This window comes from Falco biarmicus, chromosome 10 (assembly GCF_023638135.1).
Source record: "Falco biarmicus isolate bFalBia1 chromosome 10, bFalBia1.pri, whole genome shotgun sequence".
Taxonomy (NCBI): Eukaryota; Metazoa; Chordata; class Aves; order Falconiformes; family Falconidae; genus Falco; species Falco biarmicus.
The window spans coordinates 27,337,036-27,362,571 of record NC_079297.1 but is presented as its reverse complement, the minus strand read 5'-3'; the positions used below and the strand labels follow the sequence as shown (position 1 = coordinate 27,362,571).

General features: G+C 42.6%; 3 protein-coding genes across 12 annotated transcripts in view; 2 read left to right on the top strand and 1 right to left on the bottom strand.

The window, feature by feature from the left end:
* Positions 1–1,789, top strand: part of OVCH2 (ovochymase 2) — a 39,918-nt gene extending 38,129 nt beyond the window's left edge. For all 4 annotated transcript variants that reach the window (XM_056353216.1, XM_056353215.1, XM_056353217.1 and 1 more), the window contains one exon: positions 1,542–1,789. The gene's annotated coding sequence lies outside the window, so the exon portion shown is untranslated. The remainder of the gene's footprint in view (positions 1–1,541) is intronic.
* Positions 1,790–1,817: 28 nt separating this feature from the next.
* LOC130155702 (NADH-cytochrome b5 reductase 2) lies at positions 1,818–23,958 on the top strand. The gene is made up of 10 exons (XM_056353220.1): positions 1,818–1,953; positions 2,031–2,180; positions 2,905–2,977; positions 6,445–6,551; positions 7,392–7,521; positions 8,938–9,021; positions 9,537–9,622; positions 10,473–10,572; positions 12,344–12,541; positions 23,611–23,958. Exons 1-9 carry the CDS (start codon positions 1,939–1,941, stop codon positions 12,514–12,516), a joined length of 918 nt encoding a protein of 305 aa, XP_056209195.1. The 5' UTR covers positions 1,818–1,938; the 3' UTR covers positions 12,517–12,541; positions 23,611–23,958.
* Positions 17,374–25,536, bottom strand: part of PPFIBP2 (PPFIA binding protein 2) — a 102,975-nt gene continuing 94,812 nt past the window's right edge. For all 7 annotated transcript variants that reach the window (XM_056353207.1, XM_056353208.1, XM_056353209.1 and 4 more), the window contains 9 exons: positions 23,602–23,740; positions 22,839–22,967; positions 22,117–22,267; positions 21,826–21,937; positions 21,296–21,384; positions 20,300–20,422; positions 19,514–19,639; positions 18,523–18,711; positions 17,374–18,132 (listed from right to left, as the gene is read on the bottom strand). In XM_056353207.1, coding sequence (XP_056209182.1) covers positions 17,944–18,132; positions 18,523–18,711; positions 19,514–19,639; positions 20,300–20,422; positions 21,296–21,384; positions 21,826–21,937; positions 22,117–22,267; positions 22,839–22,967; positions 23,602–23,740 — 1,247 coding nt within the window. In that variant the 3' untranslated portion in view covers positions 17,374–17,943. The remainder of the gene's footprint in view (positions 18,133–18,522; positions 18,712–19,513; positions 19,640–20,299; positions 20,423–21,295; positions 21,385–21,825; positions 21,938–22,116; positions 22,268–22,838; positions 22,968–23,601; positions 23,741–25,536) is intronic.

Sequence of the window (25,536 nt, the reverse complement as noted above, 5' to 3'; positions counted from 1 at the left end):
AAAGAGTGAATTCTAACAGTAACACCAGAGGAACTGTGTGTCTGTGTAAGACAAGTTAACAAGAGGAAAGAATTAGGCTTAGTACTTTGGAGAGGAAAAAAAACTCTGGAGTTTTATGTAGACCAAACCCCTGCCTTTTGCACAAAAGAAAAGAAAATAATCAGCAAAAATGGAAGGAGCGTTAAGAATAGTTAATACAGAAAACAAGAAATACCTCTGTATGTTTCTCAGGCTCTGCAAAAGCCATTACTTTCTCTTACTGAAGGCAAGGAAGAGACCTGTTCTTGAGGGAAGACTGATGCTCCTTATCAATAGTGCAATTCAGAGAACCACTGGTAATTGCATAGCTGTGCAGTTGTTAGTCATAGCAAAGTAGACAGTGCCCTGTCTTGAAAATTAAAAACAATATAATAAATTCCTATTTTTCCTTCAGTTGTTCGTATTTATCCTTAAGGATAAAGTCTGACTGAGAAATCTGAATGTTTCTTCTCTCTGTTATTTTTTTTCTGCTTTGCTTGAGTTTCGAGCCTTTTGCCACATGGATATGTGGTAGGTCATTGATGAAAACAAAATAGGTGCAAGTTGTAAACTGTACCATTACCATATTGTGAGAAAGTAAGAAGTGACAGCACTTTGGTGGGACAATCTAGGTGCTTTAACTGTAGGGAATGAGTCATTCGGCCTGGAGGTCCTGGGCTGGGTTGTGGTACTGTGAAGGCAGTGGCTGTGTGTGACACTGAAGCAAGGAGTTAATTGACTTCAGGAACAGAGCAGCAATATGTAGCATTTTGGTAGTGGTTCTTCTGCTTTTGAACCTGATGAGGAAAGCTGGTGTTAACAAAAAATTTAAAAAGTCTGTGGTGAGGTATTAATTCTCTGGTCTTCTATAGTCATTGCTTCAGTAGCAGAGAAGACTGAATGTCTTTTCAATCTTTTTACAAATCACATAAAATACAAGCATTCCAAAAACAAGTAAATCAGATATATTATCTTCTCCTTGTCTCACCACCACCTACAGCTTGGCATACTGTGAATTATTCCTGGCGTTCCTTCCTTCCCCAGAGGCCTGATCAGTTTGTTTTCTTCCTCTGCAAAGACGTGTGTGAGATTGGGGCATGCTTTCATTTTACATCAACTATTTCAGACTTTGTGGCATGGGCTTGGACTTCAAAGCCTTGTCCTTTCCTTTAAGTGACTGACTTCTGTGTCTATCCCAAACTGTGTGCTCCTGTCCTACACTCTGTAGAGGGAATGATAGTCTCTGCTGTGTTTCGGGTTTTGTTTTTTTGGTTTTCTTTTTTTTTTTTTTTTTTTTTTGAAGGCCATAGATACTGAATACTTTGTTAGTGCTGATTGTGGGGAAAGTCCTGTTTTGGCCCAGGGGATACGGAAGCGATTAGCAATAACTTCCTGAACACCTGGTTAGTGCTGCTGAGCGGAGGCTGTTTGGGTGCCACAGCGCAAGGTGCAAGCGTGCACTGTCGGGTGGGTGGGTTGCCGGCGACTGCTGCGCAGGGGACTTGAACTTGGCTGTTTTACAGGGCGAACTGGGACCGGGCCAGAACTCCGGCATCACCATTTGCAGTTGCTGAACGTGCAGGGAACTGCGCCAGGAAAGCGCAGGGCAGGAGAAAGGGCTGCAGCGCCCCGGGCAGCGGCATTGTGCGGCCGTTCCAGCCCCTTTGATCCGTGTCAGGCGGGCCTGGCTGCTCGCAGGGGCCGGCGGCGCGCTGCCAGCCCGCCTGTGGGCGCGGGGGTCGGGCGGACGGGGACCCGGGGACGCGCTCGCCCCCGCGGCCGGCAGCAGTGGCGCGATGCCCCGGCCCTGCCTCCGCCCGGCCCTGCCTCCGCCCGGCCCTGCCTCCGCGCGTGCCCGTGGCGGGAAGGGGCCCAGAGGCGGGAGCCGGTCGCCGCCGCGCTGAGGGGAGCGGGGCCGCCATGGAGCCGCTGGCGGTGAGGGGCAGCCCCGCGGGGGGCCGGGCGCCCGTGAGGCGGGCTGCGCCCCTGACCGCCTGCCCTTCTCCTCACAGGGTGCCCCCGTGGCCGTCGCCGTGCTCGTGGTCGCTGCCTCGGCGCTGCTGATGCTGCTGCTGCTCAGAGGGACGGGGCGGAGGGCGAGCGGCATCGTCACCCTGCGGGACCCGCTCGCCAAGTACCCGCTGCGGCTGCTGGACAAGGAGGTGACCGAGCGTGCGGGGCGGCCTCCCGCGCCTGAGCCTCCCCCCCGCCTGCCGGCTCCTTCGCTGCCCCGGGGCCGGGGCTGAGGGGGCCGCCGGGCCGTGGGCCGGGGCTGAGGGGCAGTTGGCTACGGGCTGCCCCAGGATTGGTGGCCGGAGCGGTGCACAGAGCTGGTGTGGGGCAGCTGTGACTCCCGAGCCACGCTGCAGTATTTCCTTAGGGTAGAGTGGGATTCGTAAAAGTATTTCTACTGACTCCATGGTGTTACAGTTCTTTCAAGAGGAAGGTAGACTTGTTTCTTTGTGTAAGTCTTAGTTGAGAGCTGTGTTTCTCCCTTGATTTCTCCCCAGTGTGCATCTGTGAGAGGTAAGGCCAACAGCCTATGCTTCTGCGTGTCGTGTCTTGCCTGATCTTTGGCCCCAAATTATGAAATGTGCTTACTGGCCTTGGGCAATAGAGGGTTTTGAGATTTTCTTTATATAAAGGTACTGCAGGGATTGCACAGACAGGCAGGCATCACTTCTTGCAGAATTAAGGAAGAAAAGAGAGCTTCTAAAACTTCTGATCTATGTAAACTTCATTTTTCAAAGCCATTTCTGCTTCCCTACCTAGCATTTGGCTTGCATGCTAACAAAGAATAGGCTTACTAAAGCATATTGTGTTGAGTAGAGTTTGAAATTCAAAGCAGTGGTGATGTTGACCTCATTCTGATTTTGTTTCTTTTAGGAAATCAGTCACGATACTAAGAAATTCCGATTTGGGCTGCCTTCACCAGATCATGTATTAGGGTTACCTGTAGGTAAGTACTGAAAACGCTTCATTACGTATGTTTCTGGTTTTACGAGTTATAGCTGTACTCCTAGTTTTTGGACTTCTGACTGTTGGGGAATTCAGTGCCCAGCAAAACAAGGAGTTAAAAGCTGCATCTGAATGCTGCTGTGTTGAGAGAAGTGTCAGATTTCCCAAAGGGTTGTATTTCTGATCTTTTGGGCGTACTTTGTTCTGCTTGTGTTAAATTGTGTGGTGTAGTTTAGAATAAGAACAGTGAGACTGAACTGAGTCTGATGGAATTGATCACAAGTCAGCATATAAGCAAGAATGGTATTTGTCAAAGCTTTTTTGTATTTCTTACTTGCATTCTACTTCCATCTGGTGCCCTCAGTTTATTGCCAACTGCCCTTATGATTTTGGTTAATACAGTCACACTCGTAAATAAGAGAAGAACTCTTCTGCTTGGGAAGCTTGTAACTATCCTGTGCAGAACAAAGGGGAAAAATACAACTGTATATAGAAGATGCTGAAGTGTTCAGAGGCTTTTCAGTGTGTGTACTTACCTTTGATACAGAATCATAGAATCATTTAGGTTGGAAAAAACCTTTAGGATCATCAGGTCCAACTGTTAACCCATGAGGGCCAAGTCCTTCACTAAACCATGTCCCTAAGCACTGCATCTATGTGGTTTTTTGGGCATTTCCAGGGATGGTGATTCTGCTACCTCCCTGGGCAGCCTGTTCCAATGCTTGACCACCATTTCAGTGAAGTAATTTTTTGTAGTATCCAACCTGAACCTTCTCTGGCATAACTTGAGGCTGTTTCCTCTTGTCTTGTCACGTGTTACCTAGGAGAAGAGTCCTATCCCCACCTGTCTACAACCTCCTTTCAGGTAGTTGTAGAGAGCAATAAGGTCTCCCCTGAGCTTCCTCTTGTCCAGACTAAACAACTCCAGTTCCCTCAGCTGCTCCTCATAGGACTTGTTCTCTAGACCCTTCACCAGCTTCGTTGCCCTTCTCTGGACACGCTCCAGCACCTCAGTATCCCCCCCTGAAGTGAGGGGCCCAAAACTGAACACATGATTCGAGGTGCGGCTTCACCAGTGTCAAGTACAGGGGACGATCACTTCCCCAGCCCTGCTGGCCACGCTGTTTCGTATACAAGCCAGGATGCTGTTGGCCTTCTTGGCCGCCTGGGCACACTGCTGGCTCATGTTCAGCCAGCTGCCACCCAGCACTTCCAGGTTCTTTTCTGCCAGGCAGCTTTCCAGCCACTCTGCCCCAAGCTTGTAGCACTGCGTGGGGTTGTTGTGACCCAAGTGCAGGACCCAGCACTGAGCCTTGTTGAAACACACAATTGGCCTCAGCCCATCAGTCCAGCCTGCCCAGATCCCTCTGCAGAGCCTTCCTGCCCTCAGGCATATCAACACTCTTGCTCAACTGGGTGTCATCTGCAAACTTACTGAGGGTGTACTCGATCCCCTCGTCCAGATCATCTGTAAAGGTACCAAACTGAACTGGCCCCAGCACTGGTCCCTGGGGAACACCACTTGTGACCAGTCACCCGCTGGATGTAATTCCACCCACCACTGCACCACCAGCCAGCCAGCTTTTAACCCAGCGTAGAGTACACCTGTCCCAGCCATGAGCAGCCAGTTTCTCCAGGAGAATTCTGTCGAGACTGTGTCAAAGGCTTTGCTGAGGTCCAGGTAGACAACACCCACAGCCTTTCCCTCATCCACTAGGTGGGTCGTCTTGTTGTAGACCCAGATCAGGTTCATCAAGCAGGACCTGCCTTTCCCAAACCTTTGCTGGCTGGGCCTGATTGCCTGGTTGCCCTGCACATGCCATGTGATGTTGGTCAGGATGTTCTGCTCCATAACCTTCCCTGGCACCGAGGTCAGGCTGACAGGCCTGTAGTTCTGTGGATCTTCCTTCCTGCCCTTCTTGTAGATGGGTGTCACTTTGGCCAACCTCCCGTCTTCTGGGACCTCCCTGGTTAGCCAGGACTGTTGATAATTATGGAGAGTGGTTTGATGAGCTCCTCCGCCAGCTCCCTCAGTGCCCTCTGGTGGATCCCATCCAGCCCCATAGACTTGTGCGTCTCTTAAGTGGAGCACCAGGTCACTGACCGTTTTCTCCTGGGCTGTGGGGACTTTGTTCTGCTCCTTGTCCCTGTCTTCCAGCTCAGAGGGCAGAGTACACAGATGGTAACTGGTCTTGCTTTTAAAGACTGAGGGAAAGAAGACGTGTACATGCATACACATACAACTTTGCCTTGCTTTCTGTAGCATGAAGTTCATTTCAGACTGGTATTGGCATAGTCTTGTTTTCCTTACCCTGCAAAACCGATGGCATTGAACTTTGGACCTTGAATTAACAGTGATCTATGCATGAAATGTCTCCCTTTCTGATCTGCAGCTGTGGCAGATATAGCCCCGTTTGTTCTGTGCTGTGTTTTGCAGTTTCTCCTGCTTTATGGCAAGTGTCAGGGTCTTCCCTGTTCCATGCTGTGAGCACATCCTTCCTGTGTGCTGCCTGTCAAGGGCAGCAGTCTCTCTCCAGGTTCTCTTCTGGCTTTTATGGGAAAGTGAAATTGAACTGTCTACATTAACTAGACAAATGATAAACAAATTGAGACATGCCCTGCAGTGCTTGTGTTTATGCAGCTTTATTCTTAAGAATTTAGGAATAAAATCCTGAAACTGTATGGGGCAGATTACTTCTTGGGAGATTTCTGCCTGCTGCTTTTTACAAAGATCATTTTGCTAAAAATAAAAGTGTTTTCTGCCAGCTCTCTTCCTGCTTTTTGTTTTTCCATACAACTCTGTAGAGTAGCGCTGTCTGGCTGAGGAGATTGCTCTTGGCAAGGAGTTTCAGTTCTTTTAATCAGGAAGAAACGGGTGCCTGTTAAGAGTCTGCCTCTTGGAGCATCAGGTTGGGCAAAGAGTTCTTTCTGGACAGCAGTGTCCAATGCTGTGGAAGCTGCAGCATTGCGGAGGCAGGAGTTGTGGAGAAGGAACATGGCCCAAGTCTTTGTTCTTGATGTTGTGTGCAGAATCTCTGGGAAGTTTGCTCTGAGAGACTGCTGCTGTTACACTGTGGTGCTGGTTTTTTTGCCTGTGTGAACTGGTGTATTTTTATTTCAACTTCATTAATGAATAAGTATGAGAACAGCAGAACCCAAAATACCTAGAGCACTTAAGGAAGGAGCAACAAACTTTTTATATCACTCTTTTACTATAAATTTCCTACTTTCCTCATGTCTTACCCTTGGTTCTGTAACATACCAGCTCTTCTCAGTTATCCTGTGCTTCAGAAACTCTTGCTGAAGAAAGAAGAGAGACTGCATGTTTCGTACAGGATTTATATGGTAAAGATTTTCTCAATTATTGCTTGTGTTCAATGGGTTCAGGTAACAATACCTGCTTTTTTCTCTTGTCTTGTCCTCTAGGGATGAAAAAATAAATAATCAGATAATAACTTTTTCTCCTAGGCCAACATGTTTATCTTTCTGCAAAAATCGATGGTAATCTGGTGATTCGAGCCTATACCCCCGTTTCCAGTGATGAGACAAAAGGTTATGTTGATTTAATTATAAAGGTAAGTTTTTGTTTCCTTTAATATAGGTAAGTTGCTAACTGGAAGGAAGGTAAGTAATTCATTTTAGTGAAATATAGAGTGTATTTTGATTGAACTTCTTTCAAAGAGGATGACTGCATGGCCAACAACTCATTTCACATTATCCTTGAATAGTAAGTTGTATCCTGTGTATCTGTGCTAAGTCACCGAGAGATAGGGGGATAGATGGAGAAGATCACTTCCTTGGCAGTACTGCAGGAACTTCTCTGGTATCTTTTGTTTGGTGAGGCATGAATAGCGATCACCCTCAAGATGCTCATGCCTGCTACTAATGCTTGCTGCTAATAGCTGTAAGTAGAAAACAAGTCAAAAAGAACAGCCATTTTTGGTGATGCTGCAGATATTGCAGATATATCTCTCTAAGTGTCAGAAATTGTTGCTAATGTGTTTATGTGCTTTGAAAGATGAAAGAGCTATGATGTGGCTAAAGTCTCTGGGAAGGCCTTAAAAAGAAGACATGCAGCAATGTTGTTTCCAGGAGCAATTACAAAAACAGGGTGACATAAGGTTCTTGCTGGAGTGATAGTGAAATGAGGGCACCAGTACATAATCTGCCTGCCACCTACTCCTATCAGCCTGGCTGTTTGCAGAGCGCGTAGGAACACGCGCATGACAGCATTGTACTTATTTTGGCTGCTTCCTGTTGCAAGGCTCAACAGATAACTGAGAGTAATGAATTGTCTGAATTTCTTTCTCAGATCCTGTATTTCAACGTAGCAATACGATGCTGTGTTTTGCTGTTTGTTATATTATTTGCAGAAAAGCTAGCGGCTGATATCGTACAAATGACTGCTTTTTCAGGTGTACCACAAAAATGTGAATCCCAAGTTTCCAGAAGGTGGAAAGATGTCCCAGTACCTAGACGATATGAAGATTGGAGATATTATTGATTTCAGAGGGCCAAATGGGCTCCTTGTCTATAAGGGAGCAGGTACGCGACATGAAGGTGGGAGAGCAAAAAGGAGGAATTTGTATTGGTAATTTTCAGAGGTGTTTTACGAAACTTGACAACTTTGTACAGAATCTTTTTTTCAAAAGTGGAGAAGAGAAAATCCACCTTTCCTGGTCCTGACCAAGAGCCCATCATGGTTGATATGGTGGGAATGAGTACTTTGTGTGAGGAATAGTTGGTTATTGTCTCACTCTTGGGACCATATAATTAAATCTGAAAAAATCATTATTGCATTACATTACTGAGAAGGCTGCAGTGGAAATAATATCTCAGCTGTATATATCTGGATGGTGGTGTTCCAGATGGTTCTTAAACAAGGGAGGTTGTGGCCTAAAATGCCCTCTGAGAATCTCAGCCTTGTTGCTAAACAACCTGCTGACTGAGAGCCAGCTCCATTTCGTGATTAAACCAGGTCTGAGTTGACTAGGAGAAGTAAGTTCAGAGAAGTAATCCTCTTTCAAGATTCAAGTGAAAGATCCTGCACTGATCTTGACTGAGAGGGACTGTGCTCTTGCTTCAGGGGCATAAGTGCTCAGCGCTTCTCTGGATCATGACCTTTTACGATGAGTAATATACTGATGATTCTGTTATATCTCAGAGAAAACTAGTGATGCGTGTTTTACAAACCTTCCTTTCTGCTCTGCTTTGGCTGCTATCAAAAGCAGTAGCTAGGAGAGACTGGACTATGTCAGGTGCTTTTCATGGACTTGTCGTTTGGCTTGATCCTTGGAGATTAATTCAATTACAGACAGTCTGGTTTGGTGATAGTTCTGAAGTGCTGGTATACCCAGGTGTAGAGCAGCAATTAGCAAGGTCTTCTCATCACATGATACTAGAAGGTGGTCACCTAGCTGACTGCAGGTGTCATGGGGATCTCATTAACAGGAAATTAATTACAGTAGTAAAGTACTTGATACAGTATGCAAGGTTCCAACTGTCCGGATTCTGAGCTTTGCAGGGGCTCTTGCTTGATGCTGGTTTAATTACAACTCCACTGAATGTGGACACGCAAATGACTAGATCCATGGTGCAAGTGGGGATGATGAGGATGGCCTAAGAAACTGATTTCTCTGTAGTAGGGGCTGGGGTTATTTTTAGGTACCACTAACGTCCATGGTTGCCAAGTTGTGTTCTAGGCAGTGATGTGGGAACCATTGAGTTTATTATAAATGACGCTGGGTAGTGGAGTAAATCAGTTGTTCAAAGCAAGGATTGGAGTTTACAGAGACAGAGAGGTTTCTACTCTTTGTGCTTAATGCTGTGGTGAGTCTATCTAGCATTTCCAGAAGACTTGTCCTAATGAATTGGTAGGTGATAGTAATTTATTCCCATGGAATTTGTATCCATGTTTGTTTGAGAGTTAATGTACCTATCGCTTTTGAATATCTCTTCTAGGTACTTTTCTTATCAAGCCTCATAAGAAGTCTGAAGCAGAGAAGAAGGTTGCAAAGCATCTTGGGATGATAGCTGGAGGAACAGGTAAAACTAGTCTCATCATATGGAATGTCTAAGGAATGAGGACATCTTTATGGATGCATGTGAAGAGTATCAAGCACTTAACACATGTATTTCTTTTCATGAGTGTTTGGCAACATGGAGGCTTTCCAGTGGCTTGAGCTCAGTCTGGGGAGCTAGCAACTTCAGAGGTTTAATCCTGATATACCGTGTGACCTCAGAGAAGTCACTTCGTCTCTCTGAGCTTCAGTCTCAATGACAAAAAATATTTTAGGATAATGTCATGGTGGTGGAATTGCTGTATGTGATAGAGAATGATGAAGAGAAAAGACCCAGATACAAGTATTACTGTTTTGTTTTGAAACAATTTGTTATAATGGAACCCCCCAACCTCTGCATTTGGCATGGATTAGAAATTCAGAGGTATGTAGCCTTGTTCAAACTAAGCTCCCACTGAGACTGAAGGAAGGCAGCATGAATATTGAAACAGCAGCCACAGAAAGAAGGAACTGGTTTTTAACCACTTTGTTTTTTAACAGGAATAACTCCTATGTTGCAGCTGATTCGTCGTATCACAAATGATCCTAAGGACTCCACAAAATGTTACCTTCTTTTTGCTAATCAGGTGAGTATATGAGTATACGGACTCATCTGTTTGTCCTTCTTTAACGGCCTACTTGTTTTACTGGTCACTGAGCTTTTTAAACTGACGGGGCATCAACCCCTGGATAAAATACTGCTGTGAAATGTCCATACTCTTCCAGTGTCCTTGTGTTTGTATTTTCACCCAACCATTTATAAGAAAATATTTTCTGAGATAGTACATTTAAAAATGATCGGTATCGGGAGGGGCAAGAAATGGTTATGATATAAGTTGTTACTATATTGTCTTGGTTAAAATGATTTAAGAAGGAGAAATTGAATAAAAAAATAATCCATAAGGCCCTTTATAAATATTTGCATGGTGGTGTCATAGTTCCCATAATCTCTTATTTGTTTTGAAGATGGCTCCTCATAGTTCCACTTGTACTCCCCACTTCCTGCATTAGGGAATAAATAACGTGAACAGATCCTGACCCCTCTACTCATTTTACTTTTTCATTGATTTCAAGGAAACAGGATTTTGTTCTGTTAATCTGTTTCTAAAGTTAACCTTCACCAAGCTGGTACAGGGCTTTATTTGCCAGGGTCAGAGACAAATCCAGCTAATTGTGAGTCTAGCCTGGATGAAAAAGTTGTCCAAATTGCCATCTTTAAGACAGTGTTTACATGGCTATTAAGTCTTATAGTTTGTTGTTCTTAATCTGAATTTACAGAAGCCTGTAATGATAATAGTTATCATGTAAGGGGAAAAAAACGCTCAGACTTTCTTGGTTTGAATGAGTTGTTGAATTTATCTTACTGAATGCCAGATGAGCTCACATTAGAAGGGATCTTGAGATGGTTTGGAGCTAAACAGCAGTCTCATTTTGCAGACAGAAAAAGATATATTACTGAGAGATGAGCTCGAAGACATTGCGAAGAGGCATCCTGATCAGTTCGTGCTTTGGTATACACTGGACAGACCTCCACAAGGTAGGCTGCTTGTACACACTGGAAATGCCTTTGCTCGTCGCTGCACTCTAGTTCAACGGGCCATTAATATAACATCAAACCACCTTGTCTTAAACAACAAAGATGTCCCCCAGCCCCTCAGAAACAAGCCTTGCCACACCACCTGTTTTGAAAAGTGTTCTAAACCCGGTGGGCCTTAGAAAGTGTGAACTAACTCCTGTTGGGTCAGACATGTTCCTCAGTGGCTCTTTTGACATATTTCAGGATGTATGGGTTTGGGGACTTGTCAGCAAAAGTTACAGCTCTGGTTTCGGCTATCTCCCAGATCAGCTTATGTTAGCATTTTGTTGGCATTAAATTGCTTAATACCTGTGAATAGTACAGGCACATTTTTGTTTTGCAGCAGGTCTGGCTTAGATTCTGGTAAAATAGAGCTGCCATGCGTAGATTTAGGCACTAACTGTAGCCTGGTGTAGGGCTGAATGAGAAATGGAGGGAGAGGTTGAACGCTACTCAGTCTCCTGTGAAACGTGGGAATTCATGTTTGCTGATGTTGTAAGTGATCTGTGCTTTTATTTAACAGACACGAGAGCCAGACTGAGTCAGGTCAAAGTTCTGTACCTGTTGTCAGCAATAGCCCTGAGTAGATGGACAGAGAAGAGTAACCAGCAGGCCTTGGTGCTCTTCCAGTCTTTAATCTTTGTTAGTTCTGAGCCAAATGTGTCTCTACAGTTGTAGTAATTCTCTGCGGACTGTTCTTGTAAGATCTTGGTGCGTCTCCTCGGGAGCCCACATGAGCGTTTTGGCAGTCTGTTAGTGGGTAGCACTTCTGTGTGAGGAATGACTTCTGGTTTGCATTTGCCGCTTAATTCTTGTGCTGGAAGAGAGTGTAAATAGGTGCCTACTGACTGTCTTGACGTTGTGAATTTTACAGACATCTGTCCATCACCCTGCTGCCCCATCTTCTCTGTACTGAGGTTGCTGGGCTCCCCCACGCAGCAGTGATTACACACCTTTGCTCGTCCCTGTTCTCTTAGCCTTTTCCACTCTGCTGTGTGTGTCCCTTTTTGAGCTGAGCAGATCAGAACTGAACAGCAGTAGCCAAGAGGCAGGCAGGCTGGGGGTCTACTTTGACATGGTGTTCCCTTTGTTCCCTTTCCCCTTCCTGATACGTCCTAACGTTTCACAGGCCTTTTGACTGCTGCCGTTTGCATAACCCCAGTGTCTTGCTTCTGATAAATGAGCTTAAAGCACATGTTTTCATAAGTGAAGGCAGGATTACTTTTCCTGTTTGGCTCACTTTAAATGGCAGATGCATTCAATAATATTACCGCTTGAAATCGTTTAGCCTTTCTTTCTTTTTTTTTTTTTCCTCTTATCACTTAACCTACACAGCAGAACTTCTGTTGTCATCAAACTTTTGTCACCTCACCACTCAGGTTTTTTTCCCAGACTTTTTTTTTTATTATGTTGGATGGCACTCAGTACCTCTCCCTGCACAACTGTCCCTGGGTGACCTCTCTTCACTGGAAAAGCTGATTTACTCTTCCTGTTTATTCTGTCCTGCTGTCTCCTTTCTTTTAAATCTGTCATTTACGCACAAACTTTCATCTCTTCTCAACCAGATCCTTGTTGTGCCTGTGGAAGGGGACCACTAGGTTTGAGCTCAGAGATTTAACCCTCTCTTGGCTTGCAGTGACGGTGGCTAACTTTGCGAGTGCAACATACGCAATCTGAAAAGGCTTCAGACTCTACAGAGATTTGAATTAATATTTTAATTTCTTTGTTTCAGATTGGAAGTACAGTTCTGGCTTCATCACTGCAGACATGATTAAAAACCACCTCCCTTCCCCGGGCAGCGAGACACTCATTCTCATGTGTGGGCCACCACCTATGATTCAGTTTGCATGTCAGCCCAACCTGGACACACTCGGCTACCCCAAGAGCAGTACATTTTCTTACTGATGCTGATGTCATCTGATACCCTTTTGTAAGTACTGCATATTTTCCTACAGGAACAGATGGTGTGTAACTGTGCAGTATTTCTTTTTATTGTGTCCGTGTGTCTTTTTTAACTGCTTGGTGTTATTTCTGCGGTTCATAACATCAGAATTACCTTTGTGTGTGTTAATACTAGGAAGCTGAGAGATTGTCGTGAGTTGTGTGGCAGTAACCTAGTCTGACCTCTTAGTATCAAATGTTAATTCTGAGGAAAAAAAGTTAAGTGTAATTGGAGAAGCAGGATAGAGATAAAATCAGTTTTTTGTTAACATTAGTATAGAATTTGGGAGAGGGTATAAAACTGCAGTAGGATTATTTGACTGTGCTCTGTAAGTAATTAATTTAGTGAGTCCTGGGGAAGAAGGGTACAAGCAACAGTCTTTTCTTTTTTTTTTGCTTGCCTTTTTTTTTTTTTTTCCTAAATGCTGTTTTACAGCTATTTACCAGGGATTAAGTGAGCAGTCACAGTATGCTACTGAAGAAGTGAACAGGATTTGGGCAACACACAAATTGCTTGCAAGTGTAACAGAAATTCTCATCAGTGACAGCTTTACCTAAACAATCACTGCCAACTATACATGCAAGTTCTGGGCTGTATATACAGATGTAACTATCCAGTGATGTTACATCATTTGAATGGTGCTTGCTCTCTTGGCAGTTCCAGAAATTTCCTTTGCTTATGAGAGAGAGAACTTCTTTCTTCCTGTAGTTGATCTTATACTCAGCTAATGCCTCATCTTAAGTGTTTTTACCACATAGCATTTAATTCTTAGTCTTCAGTGCCTGAAGTACTGCATTTCCAGGAATTAGTTTATACTACATTTGTCTTTGGGTCTGACAAATCCTTGAGCCCTTGTTTCTTCAGGTGCTAATGAATATGTTTGCTAAATATTTTCATTCATCTAAAGCAAAACAAAAGGAATCTGCTAGTTAGAAATCATCGTAGGGGTTTTGTATTTCATTATTTACATTTGTAGTATTAATGCAAAGACAGACACAGGGGTTCAGGCTGTGATTCTGTCCTTAATGAGATACCAGCCACATGTATTTGTGTTAGACACATTCCACAGTGAGCAAGAGATGGAGGAACATTCAGAATTTATTCATAACAGTCAAAAAAATAACCATTTATGCCACTTTTATGCTAATTAGGATTTCTTATTGGATATATATATATTAAAATAAATCAATAATTTTGAGGACTGACTATTCACAGCTGAGTTAGCACAACACCACACCAAGTTATAAATACATCATTGAAAGAAATCTGAAAATCTGCTTTGAATATGCCAGTGATACTAAGGCTGCCACCACTGGAGCTCAGCTTATCCTGTCTGTAGAGCTGTAATAAGTCTGCTGGCTAATTAACCTGGCAAAGTATTTCAAATGCCTGTAGTATGTGATCTGGTTACTAATGTTGATTGCATTGCGAGACTGGACATGTACTTAACCCTTCATTAAGTAAATGTTTTTAGTTTTCTGATGTGTAGACTGACTTCTTGTGCCTTTAGATTTTCCATTACTGTTTCATTGCTCAGTGATTGAAAAATGTTTGTCTTGGTTTTACTGTTTTGGACAATAAAATGTGTTTAGCTTCTAAAATCTGACCGTACAGTGCACAGTCTGCTCATGGAGTAAGGAGTAGAGAGGTGACCTTCGAAAGGTGCCACGGACAGCTCTCGAAGAGCCCTTGCTGCAAACTCTAGACAGTATGGGAGATTTCCCCTTTTTCTGGGAGGGCTGTGGCTGGGAGAGACCTGCCCTCAGGCCTGGTTAGTGTGTACACTGATACCCCGCAGCCATGGAGGAGACAGTGAGGCAAAGCATCCATATACGTTCTTTACAACTGAGCAGATTTCTGGCGTTTTCCTATTTACTAAGATATCTTGCTTATACCTTATTAATACATGCGAGACACATGTCAACAGATAATTGCTGCTGTAAAGGGGACACTTTCACTGTCGGAGAGCCCCTCCAGTCAGTAGTGAGAGGCTGTATTTCCCTCTGTTCCAGTGCCGCAGTCCTGCCTAGCCCAGTAGAATAGCAACAGATCTATTTTGTCAGGTGTTTTAAAGAAACAAATACTTGTTTTATTATGGTACTTGCCTGATGCTCCTTAGTCACATTTTGCACATCACAGAGCAGTAATGTTAGTTTCCTATTGCTACATCAAGTATTCTATGAAAATCTCTCTGTAGCTGGAATGAAGAGAGAACTGAAAGTGAGCAGCAATATTGTTTACAACATCACCAGTTCTCATGCAAATGTTACAAAAGTTCCTGCTGTAATCTCCAGTCCTCAGTGCTGTTCGCAGCTGCATGTTTAATTAGGTGTCACTAGGGAAAAAAAATGGGCTTACTGGTCTTCCTGAGCGCCAGTGCTGTTTTAGACCGACCTGGTAGGGGGGTCAGAAAACTTTGTCTGAACCATTTTGACTGTTCAGAAGGCTTGTGACATCCTGATGCTTGCACGTGTGCATCCGTGCTAGCCATTTTAGACAGACTGTCTCTGGTGAGACTGTGTTCAGTGAGCAATTGCCGCTACACTCACCAGCATCCATCTGAATTTCTAGGTAGCTCTGATTAGTCGACATGGTACAATAAAGTGTTAATGATTCCTGCATTACAAGCTAATTATAAAAATAAAAAAAATACAAAAGATCTTTCATGTAACAGTACATAAACATTCCATGTAGAAGACAACTGAATAAAAGGGTAAAACACGTTGCCAGTCCCAGCTTTCTAGACTCTGGCTATGAGTACCGCTTCTCTCTCAACACCTATTTCACATCACATTATACGCAAAAAAGTGTGGAGGAGAGTTACCTGTAACACGTTGCTACGTTGCCAATATTAAATGCTATGTGTAAGTCTCCTTGGCAGAAACGAGATAAAGCTTTTCTGCACCACAGCATCGAGCTTCTCCTGGCCACCCCTCCGGACAGGCATGAGGTGCTGTTAGTGTTCTTGGTCACGCTGAACCATCATCTCCAGTCTTCAAACGTAGGTGTTAAAAACCTGCTGTCATTCAGCGTTTCATCTTGGCTTAACATCGTCTGCAAAACAAGATGTGAGCGAGTAAGCACGTTCAGTCAGAGGCCTAGGGTTAAAGAAATCCGGCTGTAATGAGATCAGATTCACAACAGAGGGGGTTAGAGCCACAGAAGATTAAAAGCAGTTTCTTGAATGCAGCTTTAAATAAGCTATTATTTGCCTGAGGAGATTCTCACAGATTTTGTTTGGCACGTGACTCGACTCTGTTACATAACTTTTCATTACTCCCTTCAGTCAACTTTTTCTTTTTTTTTATTTTCTCTTTTTTTTTTTTTCCCTCGGTAATTAGCTGCTGTGGAGTCAGGAATTAGCGATTTTATTGTTTTGTTTTCCATGGAGTTTTAGCTCATGTAAATTTTTACATCTGTACCTCTTTGCTAGACTTTGCTCAGACTGAGGCGTTTGCAGTTACTTGCAAAATCTTTCAAGAGTTGTTTTCACTTAAGGGGATGAATATCTGTCACTGGGTTGAAGAGATAGCAGAGATCATGAAAACTTAAAATAGGCCTAAATGAGAGTGAATTTCTAGTGTGCTTTAAAAGCAGGAGTATTTTGGACTGTGGTTGTGCAGCCAGGCTATAAAGAGGTATTTATCAAGAACAGTGACCCACTTACTCTTAACTAGTACCAGCAATGACCAACTTTCCCTGAATTCTAGCAGAATACATTTCTGACTTTAGAACAAGAGCAAAATGGGTACATACCGTAAGATGGCTTATGCCTTGAGAAAGAGCCCCTATCTGCATTACTGTTCCTTCTGAGTGTTCCATCTGCAAAAGTATTCAGGAACTAGTTCAAATCAGACAGTATGTGCAATTCTGTTCACTCTACATGCATCTTTGGGAGGTATCTGTGTCTGGACAAACAACGTTGTGTTTAAAAGCTCTCATTACTGCTCATTAACAAAAGTGCCTCCATGATTTAAGGTACGTCAAAACACATCTAATGACAGGAAGAGTGAATCCTAATTTAGAAAGATTGAGTCCATTAAACTTGAGCAGTAATTCACACAAGAAAAGAAAAGCTTAACTGATATTATCAATGAAGAGTAGTATTTTCCAGATGGTGTAACACTTATACTTCTGGTAGTCTTCTTTCACAGGCAAGAATTAACGAGTCCTTCCCGATACAGTCCCACCTATTCTTATATGGAAAGGTTACCAGTTCCAGGGTGTTGCGATCTCACTGCATGCCCACACGTTCAGAAGTCATGCTTAATTGAAAGACCATGCTCCTAGAGACAAATCCAGTAATTTTGGAATGCTTGAACAACTGCGTAGTGTAAGCACTTGGCTCAAAATTAATGCGTTCCCTCGCAACTCTTAACTGTGCAAGCAGACATCTGTACTTACTACAGTCAGAATTTGGTACTGCCCCTGCTCAGGAGCAGGACTTTACTAAGGTGTACGTTGAAAAAGGCACTAGTTAGATAATGAACACAAATGAGATGTTAGATGCAGTAAATCATGCAAATGAAAAAAATATTCACCGTTAGTCTTCTCAATTTTTTAACCATTCTCTTATCAGGCTTAAAATGTTTTTCTCTCCCTTAAGGTCACTGGAGATAGGACAGTTTAGCCTGGCTGCTTCTGTCTGGCTCTTGTGTGGGGACAGAGTTCACACAAGCCTTCAGGAGCTCCATTTTTCAGGGTTTACATCCCTTTACACGACAGCAAAGCTTCATCAAATTTGATGGTTTTTAGTCTTCATCATTTGTCTGTATGATGTCTAGACAGCTTCATTCACAAGTTCACTACCACATGAATAATTCACTTTTGTTAAGTATCTGTTTATTAATAATCTTGTTAATTACTGATGCATAGTTTTCACATACTGTCTAAGCATAACTACTGCCCACTGTACATAACGAAAGAAAAATTCAGTTGGATTCTTTGATTAATATCTGTTGAAAATATACAATCCAGTTGTATTTTGATATATAACTTGATAGCTTTGTACAAATTAGTCCAAATAGATTTATTACATTAAAAACCACCCATAAAGATAATGAAAAAAGTAGTGTGCCATACTGAGATTATGAAAGCTAGAAGTACAAAAGTCTTGTATTCACAACAACCACCACCTTAATTGTCAAAATACATCAATCTTCGTAGTGTAAAGGTGTTATATTCCTGAAAAAGGGCTTGAAGATGGATGAGTTTATGATGTTGATTAAAAAAAAAATTAACCTGACATTCTTAGTGTAGAACTCTTTCCAGTGTCCATAGCCAATACTTTCTCAGTAAGTTCATGCGGATGTAACGAGTACTTTGTTATGTGCTAGGATGTGGTTATTGGCAAGCTTGTAACGCATGGGGAGGGTGAGATGAGAATGGCATCAGCCCGTCTGGCCCACCTGATCCAGTTCCCTATCAGTCAACGGGCTCAGTCCTTTGTGTCCACCGTAGTTCTTCTGAGTACCGTTTGTAGCAGCTGGGATTGTATCCATAGGGCAAATGTAGTCTGTCGATTCATCAAATTTCTTTTTTCTTAAGTTTCCAAAATGGGAAAATCCAAGTTTCTTTGGCTAAAACAAGATGACAGTACAAGTTTTGAATAAGAAAAACAAAGTTCTCCTTTAACCGTTCAGAGTCCTCTCCTTTCTGATTTACTGCTATACTCTAGTCCTTCAGGGATGTAGATCCTGAACTAAATAAACCTGTCATTTTCAAATTGGGAGGTACAGTTATGAAATTTGTTTAGGTAAGTGTTCTTTCTGAGAACAGAAGGAATTGCATTCTTATTTCAGAAGCTGATTTAAACACATACAAATTAAATACTTTGGTATTTAGAATTAAGGAAGATGTAACGCTCCTTCTAGAACTGACCTCTCCCTGCCCATGTCTGTCCCTTATTTTCTTTATAAGACAGGGCAGAGGAAGTCTGAAATAATCTCCTTTCTGAAGGCAACACATACCCGAACTTTGGCGGTGGTGGTCAGAGGTGTGTATGCTGTTGACTCAGTTATTTCTCTTTTTTCTTGTTGTGCTTCTGGTCCAATTAATACATTAAAATTGGTTGTTAGGTGGCGTCGCAGTAGGGTCTTCTGAGGTGGAATATTCAGCAGCATTGCCAGTGTGTCACCGTTGAAGCGAGGTTCGAGAATCTATTAGAAAATGGCAGAATATTTATTTTTTACGTGGTTAAATATTTGCAGTAGTAAACCGTTACAGTGCTTATCAGAGGAATTTCTCATTCTTACTAAGCTGTCTACATTAGACCTTCTATAATTCACAATACGATACTCACTGGGCTTTGAACAGGAAATTACATGGAAGTAGGCACTACAATGCAGAGCATGACCCGGCGAATACATATTTATATTTATCATCAAATCTTATATTTGTTTGGATTGAACAAGTTTGTTTTCAGGATTTTCTGCTGTACTCCAAGTACAAAGTTAATCTTAGCACAGTTTTTTTCTGTTTCATGTTTGCAAAAACTCTACAGCACTATAATCACAGTATTTCAGAACTCTGGCTTTACTAAGCTGTAAATAGTTCTGAGTGTTTTGAATTTTAAAAAAAAGTCATTCCTGAGCGTGGGCGAGACTGCTGCAAGTTCATGTCAGTTATTTACTGTGGCTCACAACTCTTTTAAAACCACTCAAACACCCAACGATGCCTTATCGATAAGAAACTCTTACAGTTTGCTTTTTTTTATGTACTGCTGTTAAACACTCATGCACAGCTCAGCTTTGATGATAAACCCCCATGTTTTAGCAGTCCCTTTTTTATTTTAGTTCCTTTTGTAAAATTAAGATTAAGAGGCTCTTTAGAAGGCCTGATCATACTGTCATATTGCAGATGTATTTATTTCCTCCTGCTTGACAAACACCAGATAAAAGATGGTTTATGTTACAGTCTGTCAGTTTGTAGTAGGTATGTAGTAGAATGCTGAATTCTTACAATCAGGCCGCCATGTACTCCGCTTCCTCGAAGGTTTGGGGCATATTCTGCCAGATCAACTGATCTGAGCCATTCCATCACTCTGTGATTGGACCACTGAACTACTTCAGAAGGCGAAACATTATTCTGTGGAACCAGAAAAGATGATGATGCTGTAAGCCTGCGTCATCACTGCATATTCACCATGTGTATCCTCAGTGCAGATAAAAACATCTTTCCTCCTCAAACAGCATTTTTTTCCCCCGGTTCTGTTACACTCAAGGCCTCTTGCAAACGTTCTCTGACAAGACAGCAGGCATAGTCTAGTACACATACATTGCGTCAAGTAGTGTAACAGTAGAGATTACAGATGCCAGGTGTAAAAAAGGGGGCATTTTGAGAATAGTGTCTTTAATACTAGGCGAATAAGATATGCTGACCAGGTAAGGCAGAAACCGTACAGTCTTTTGAGCATTAAAAGTTAGAACAGGCAAAGAAAAAACATTCCAAATTATTCTCTCAGAAGTTCAATTAACTTCTTTAAACTAAGCAAATAAATTATAAAGGGGACTGCAGGAGATTCAGCCATCAAGTGGCTCAAGCACTTAAGGACTGAGTGGATATTTATTATCAGTGAGTACAGGTTACATTCCAGAGCTGGAAAGCAGCATAACTACTGCTTCAGACGCAGTTCCCTCATAGCGGTGATTCTGCTGTATCGTTGTACACTGCTAACTTTCTAACCCCTTTGGCTGGAATCAGGTAATTAGTGCTTGTTTAAATTAATTTATTTAAGCATTCTTTTACCTCCTCAACTGGTCTCCTGCGTAGACAGTGGGGGTTAAAACCGTTGACATGCAGCACATGAATGGCACATTTAATACTCAGATGATGCAGCTGACTGGTGACTTTGAGGAAGAGAAGGTCGTTCTGTGAAGGAGAGAGCCTTCTGAGTGGCACAGAACACATACCGAACACGTACTCTCCCCAAGAAAGGAGATTTTAAGCTTGCTGTGTTCTTCTATATAAACCATGGTAACTGTGGTTTCGCTAGAAGAAGAGCTTGTATTTTAAAGAGAGGGGTTTTGTCATTGGTTGGTTTTACACTTTTTAGAAGTGTTGCACCATAGCAGTACCTGGCTAAAAAACAAAGTAGAGCTTGTAGCCTATTAAGTAAAATCCAGGCTCAGATTTAAAATTTTTGGACTGTTTCTGGTCTGGTGAAGATCCTGTTGTGGGCAGGATCACTGCAGCTAGCAACACACACAGAACCATGGGATGGCAGGGACCATGTTCCTATAACAAAGGCTCCTTAAGCAGTGTAGACAGGGCTGTACTTTTGGTAACAGCTAAAGTAGGCATTGTTTTATAGCACAGGTAACAAAACCAAATATTTATCCAAACCTGGGCAGGGAAACTGTAAGAAAACGCAGTGGCTATGTTTAGGGCATGGTTTGCTGCTGTACGAATTACTGGATTTGCTGCTTATCTTTAGTTCACTGAATATCGTTGCTAACTTGGCGTGGAGAACAAGAGAAGCTGCATGTAAAACAGGTCATGATGTGCTACACCATACTGACAGAAAGGCTTCGCAGAAGTTAGCTATAGCATATGCTGTGACTGACTTTATGTACCTTAGGAGTAGTAATCATGCACTAGACAACACAGCTGAGTTACTACCGGCACTAGTTCTGTCTTGCAAAAAATCCTTTTAACTGCTCACATTCAAAGGAAAACTGTAAAATTCTTTGCTCATTCTGAAGTTAAATTTGGTTAAACTGAGGGAAAAAAAATTTAGCTTACCACAGTTAAGTACTGCAACATTCTCCCATCAACTCTGGATTCATGAAACTGGTCTTTGTACTGAGGTAAACCAATGTCGTCGAGCCATCCTGCAGGTACAAGAACAAGGGTGTACGTGAGAACAAAGCCCTGCCGCCCCCTCCTGTCTGCGCTGGCGGCTTCCCAGGCGTTCAGGTAGCGCCTTCCACCTGTGCACCTTTCGAAAGGGCAGCCTCAACTCCATTCCCACCAACAGCTTTGTCCACAGTGCTTCTGTGATGTTCTGCATGCAGCACGGGACTGAGCACCATGTAGCTCTTGCTAGACTGCCCCACCCCCCCAGTGACAGCATTCCCCTTGGAAGGTGACAGTGTATAGCTGTATAGTTGGATGTCAAGAACGACGCAAAAATCCTCATTTTACTGTGTTGAAACTTACTGCTCTTAAAAAGATGTTTAGTAACTGCTAAAATGAACACGCATCAGGCAGCCCATCCATATGGGGGGGGGAAGTGGCTTTCCAAACAATTCCAGGACAGTTCTAACACTTACGTGTCACCCAGATATGATCAAGTTGTGCAGACTTCTCATCTTGTTTTGCATTTATTGATTTAATGGCCAAAACTAATTTCTTCCGGTGCAGTGGGTGCTTTATTCCCATTTCCTGCAAAAATAACCATTAACAAATAGTTTGCTTTGCCTCTGGCTCTTTTAGTCTCATTAGATAGCTATAAAAATTGATACTATGTATTTCAGAAAGGTAGCACTGCCCCGTGTTTGAAGGGGCCTGGTTGTACAGGATCAAAATGTACAGTTGCTTGAGAGAAACAGTTAAATTATTACCTTTTCCATGTCCTGAGGTGTCGCAGTTAACAGTGTATGGCCTGAAGTCACCCACTGCCGTGCAAAAATGACATACTGACCGAGGCCAAAGTCCTCGAGCCAGTTACAGACTCTTTCTGTGCTCCACTGAGCAAACGGAGCATTGTAGTCACTGAAAAGTACAAGAAAGGTTTGAAAAATCTTAAAGGAAAGAATTACAGTCATGATCGGAAAGCTCACTGCGTGCCAGAGGCAGCGCTGCAGCGTATGCGTTAGTGTGCTGTGCTCTGTGCAGTAACGGAATCAACAGCCCTTCTCGCAGTGCGTGCTGCAATACGGGTGCCCTGTTAACACGGCTGCCCAGCTCAACCTGCAAACAGCTGGGGGGGTGAGTAAGGATTTCCCGTTTTCTGTCTGAAAAGAGGAAAATGGGAATCGCTGAATCCTCATGGCTTTGTAGCTATTCCCGCAGGAGATGGTAGGTTTTCTTGTTCTTTAACAAAGGTGAAATTTTTGACGCTGCAACAACCAGCCAGTGCTGCAGCCTGCAGCTGAGGGAGTGCGGGCAGGGGGGCTACTTGGAATACCTTTTGTACCAGAGAAATTCTTTCTAGTTGTTGTGGAATTCCTCGTATAACGAAGCACATTATACTGCTGCTAATTAAAAAGGGTATTTCACAAGAGGAGGGTTTGGCTGTTCACAAGGCATCCTATGCTGTGCAAGGTAAAGAAGGAACCGTTACCTTTTCTGGCCTTTGGTTTCCTTTGACCTGGATAACCGAGGTCCAGCTGTTGCACGGAGACCACCTCTTCGGAACTCTGCCAAACCCAGATCGTCTGCAGGGAAGTTACCTGACTGAGTTCTTCGTATTCTTTCAAGACAAGAGTGCCATGATAGTACTATTAGCTTGCAACCGAGAACATTTGTGTTGTGTGGAAACTCTAGTGACAACTAGAAGCTGTATTAACCTTCCCGTAAACTACAAACACCTAATTCGTTCAGGTGGTAGCTGAAGAAGTTCCAGGCAAATGCTGTCTAGACCCGACTCTGAGGGGGAAACGAAGCCCTGCTGCGCCGCCCCAGCCCACGCTGCCGGGCAGCCGTCCCAAAGCAGCTGAAGCGAGCACAGGGAACCTCAGTCCCCCCTGCTTTCTGTTTCTGTTGTTTCCTCGCATTTTTTTTACCTGATGCCTTCTGTAATGAACAACTTACTATCATTTACTTTTGCATAGCTAACGAAACCGTTGGCATTCTAAATTATTAGCATTAAAATGACAGCAGAGTGTCTTTACCCCTTCCAACAGCATGATGCTGTGTACACTACCATCCATTTTTCTACACCCACGTGTACTGAGAGACACTAGTACACCCACAGAGTTGGTCGCTCTCCTTTTCCTGAATTTTGCTTTATTCTCGCTACAGATAATGTAGCTTTTGCCAAGAACTGGATTAATTCTCAGGCCAAATGCTTTGATAGGGAGCTAAAAAAATAAAAACGACCTTACTTTCCCCAGATTTTCTTGATCCCTTTTGGACTCTTTCTGTTTTCTGGAGACAGTGGAGACTGCGGACCTGAATCCATTCCGGAAGAAAGAGGTGAAAGGTCGTCTGAGACTACTGTACCATCCATGTTCTCTGTTTCTCCTGAGTTAAGAAAGTAATAGAGTTACATTTTATACTAATTATTAACGAAGCTATCAACTGGGAGACTAATATTTAAATGCAGAACATAATAAAAAAGAAAAGATACATATAAAAATTGTTCTTGTATTAAAAAAAAAACCATGCTCAGAATGTGGAAAAACACAGTAGCTGTACATTTGATACAAAAAAGAAAATAATAAAACATTGGTTAAAATAGATTATTTCAGTCATTTTATTTAAATAATTAATTCCAGACAGAATAATTACTTCCTCAGACAGAAGCAGACTCTTGCCTTGCCTATTCTTAATACCGTAACCCCTCCATCAAAATCTGTGGGAATTTTTCTGTTGACTTCAGTGAAACCAGAGCGAAACCGGGAAAGTATTTTAGAAAGGAATCCTGTCACTATGCCGTACAGCAAAAGCTGTTACTTCATTTCAGTACTGCACTGAAGGAATTTAATCTGGATGGCCCACTTGGTATTAGTATCTCATAGACAAAGGGAGGGGAAAAGGAAAGGAAAAGAGTAACCAGCAAAACTCATGGTAAAGTTGCATTTTGTTCAGATACAGTACCTAGCACTGGTGCACTGACACTCCTGATGCGATCTTCAGTCATCCCAAGAAGCAGAAAGCCAGATGAAGAAGCAAAGAAGATTTAAAACACCAGCAAAATAAAGTTACAGAAGAGCAAAGAAGCAAGCTAAGCATTTAAAGCAGAAACAAAAAAGAAAAGAAGCAGTTACGCTTGACGTGAAAGTGAATACGCATTGTTGTGCACAAGCCCCAAGAATTCTGTACAGGTTGTTTTAAATAGATAGGGAATGACTGTTTTTTTGTTCTGTTCTTGTAAACTATTCTTTAACACATAAAGGATGTACTACAGAGCTCCACAAAGCCTGCAGAATATCCGAAATGAAGCAGTGTCTAAGATTATATCAGATTCCTCTGAAATACTGAACTGGTGGTGTAATGAGTTTACTGCACATGCAAGAAACAAACCAACCTGCATAAAAAATTCTGTTAATTCAGTGTATTTAGGGAGTCATGGCTTGTTTCTAGAGAAAGAACATTTTCCTTTACAAGACCACCCATCCTTGGATAATCCTGCAGTTAAAGACATAACAGTATGGCTCACACATTGCCTACAATGTTGGATCACAGAAAAACTCTAAAAACTCACAGCCTGTTGCAATCTCGAAACTGCAGTACCCTAGCAGCTTTTAGGACCATGTGACCTTAAAATACGTAAAACCCCAACAAACAAAAAAAATCCCACCATGACTTTTAAAGTGTAGGAACACTTCAAAATCACAAGGGATACTCTTGTGTCTGAGCTCCAAGCTCTTCGGCCCTTGGCAAATACCTGGTTCTGTGCCTCACTAACACTTTTTGCCAATAAATTCATGCTTAAGATGTCACTGAAAAGAAATTAATATAGGCTTCCACATACAGCTATGGTTGCAGAATAACAACATAATTGTATTTTCAAAATCCACTGATGTTTTTCTGCACCTTCTAAGTTCATTTTTGACTTGTGGGTCCCCCCATCAGCTACAGCAACCAACAGTGCTGACACCAGGATTTTTGCCTGAAATATACATTTTAGTGCTAGTTACATTGTAAAGTTTCACATGCTAAAATGCAGTGGGATGGCAAGGGACAATGTTTGTTTATTTAATATGCCAATCTAGCATGCATTTTTTTGAAAGTACTGATGATACACTTGGCTGTGCATTTTTGTTTGCTTGCTTGTTTTTAAGAAAACAGCTCAGCAAGCTCAAGGGAGGATTGGA

Coding starts and splice junctions, on each gene's coding strand:
- LOC130155702 (XM_056353220.1), top strand. Junction 2,181..2,904: donor TGCGGCTGCTGGACAAGGAG/GTGACCGAGCGT, acceptor TGTTTCTTTTAG/GAAATCAGTCACGATACTAA. Junction 7,522..8,937: donor CCTTGTCTATAAGGGAGCAG/GTACGCGACATG, acceptor TATCTCTTCTAG/GTACTTTTCTTATCAAGCCT.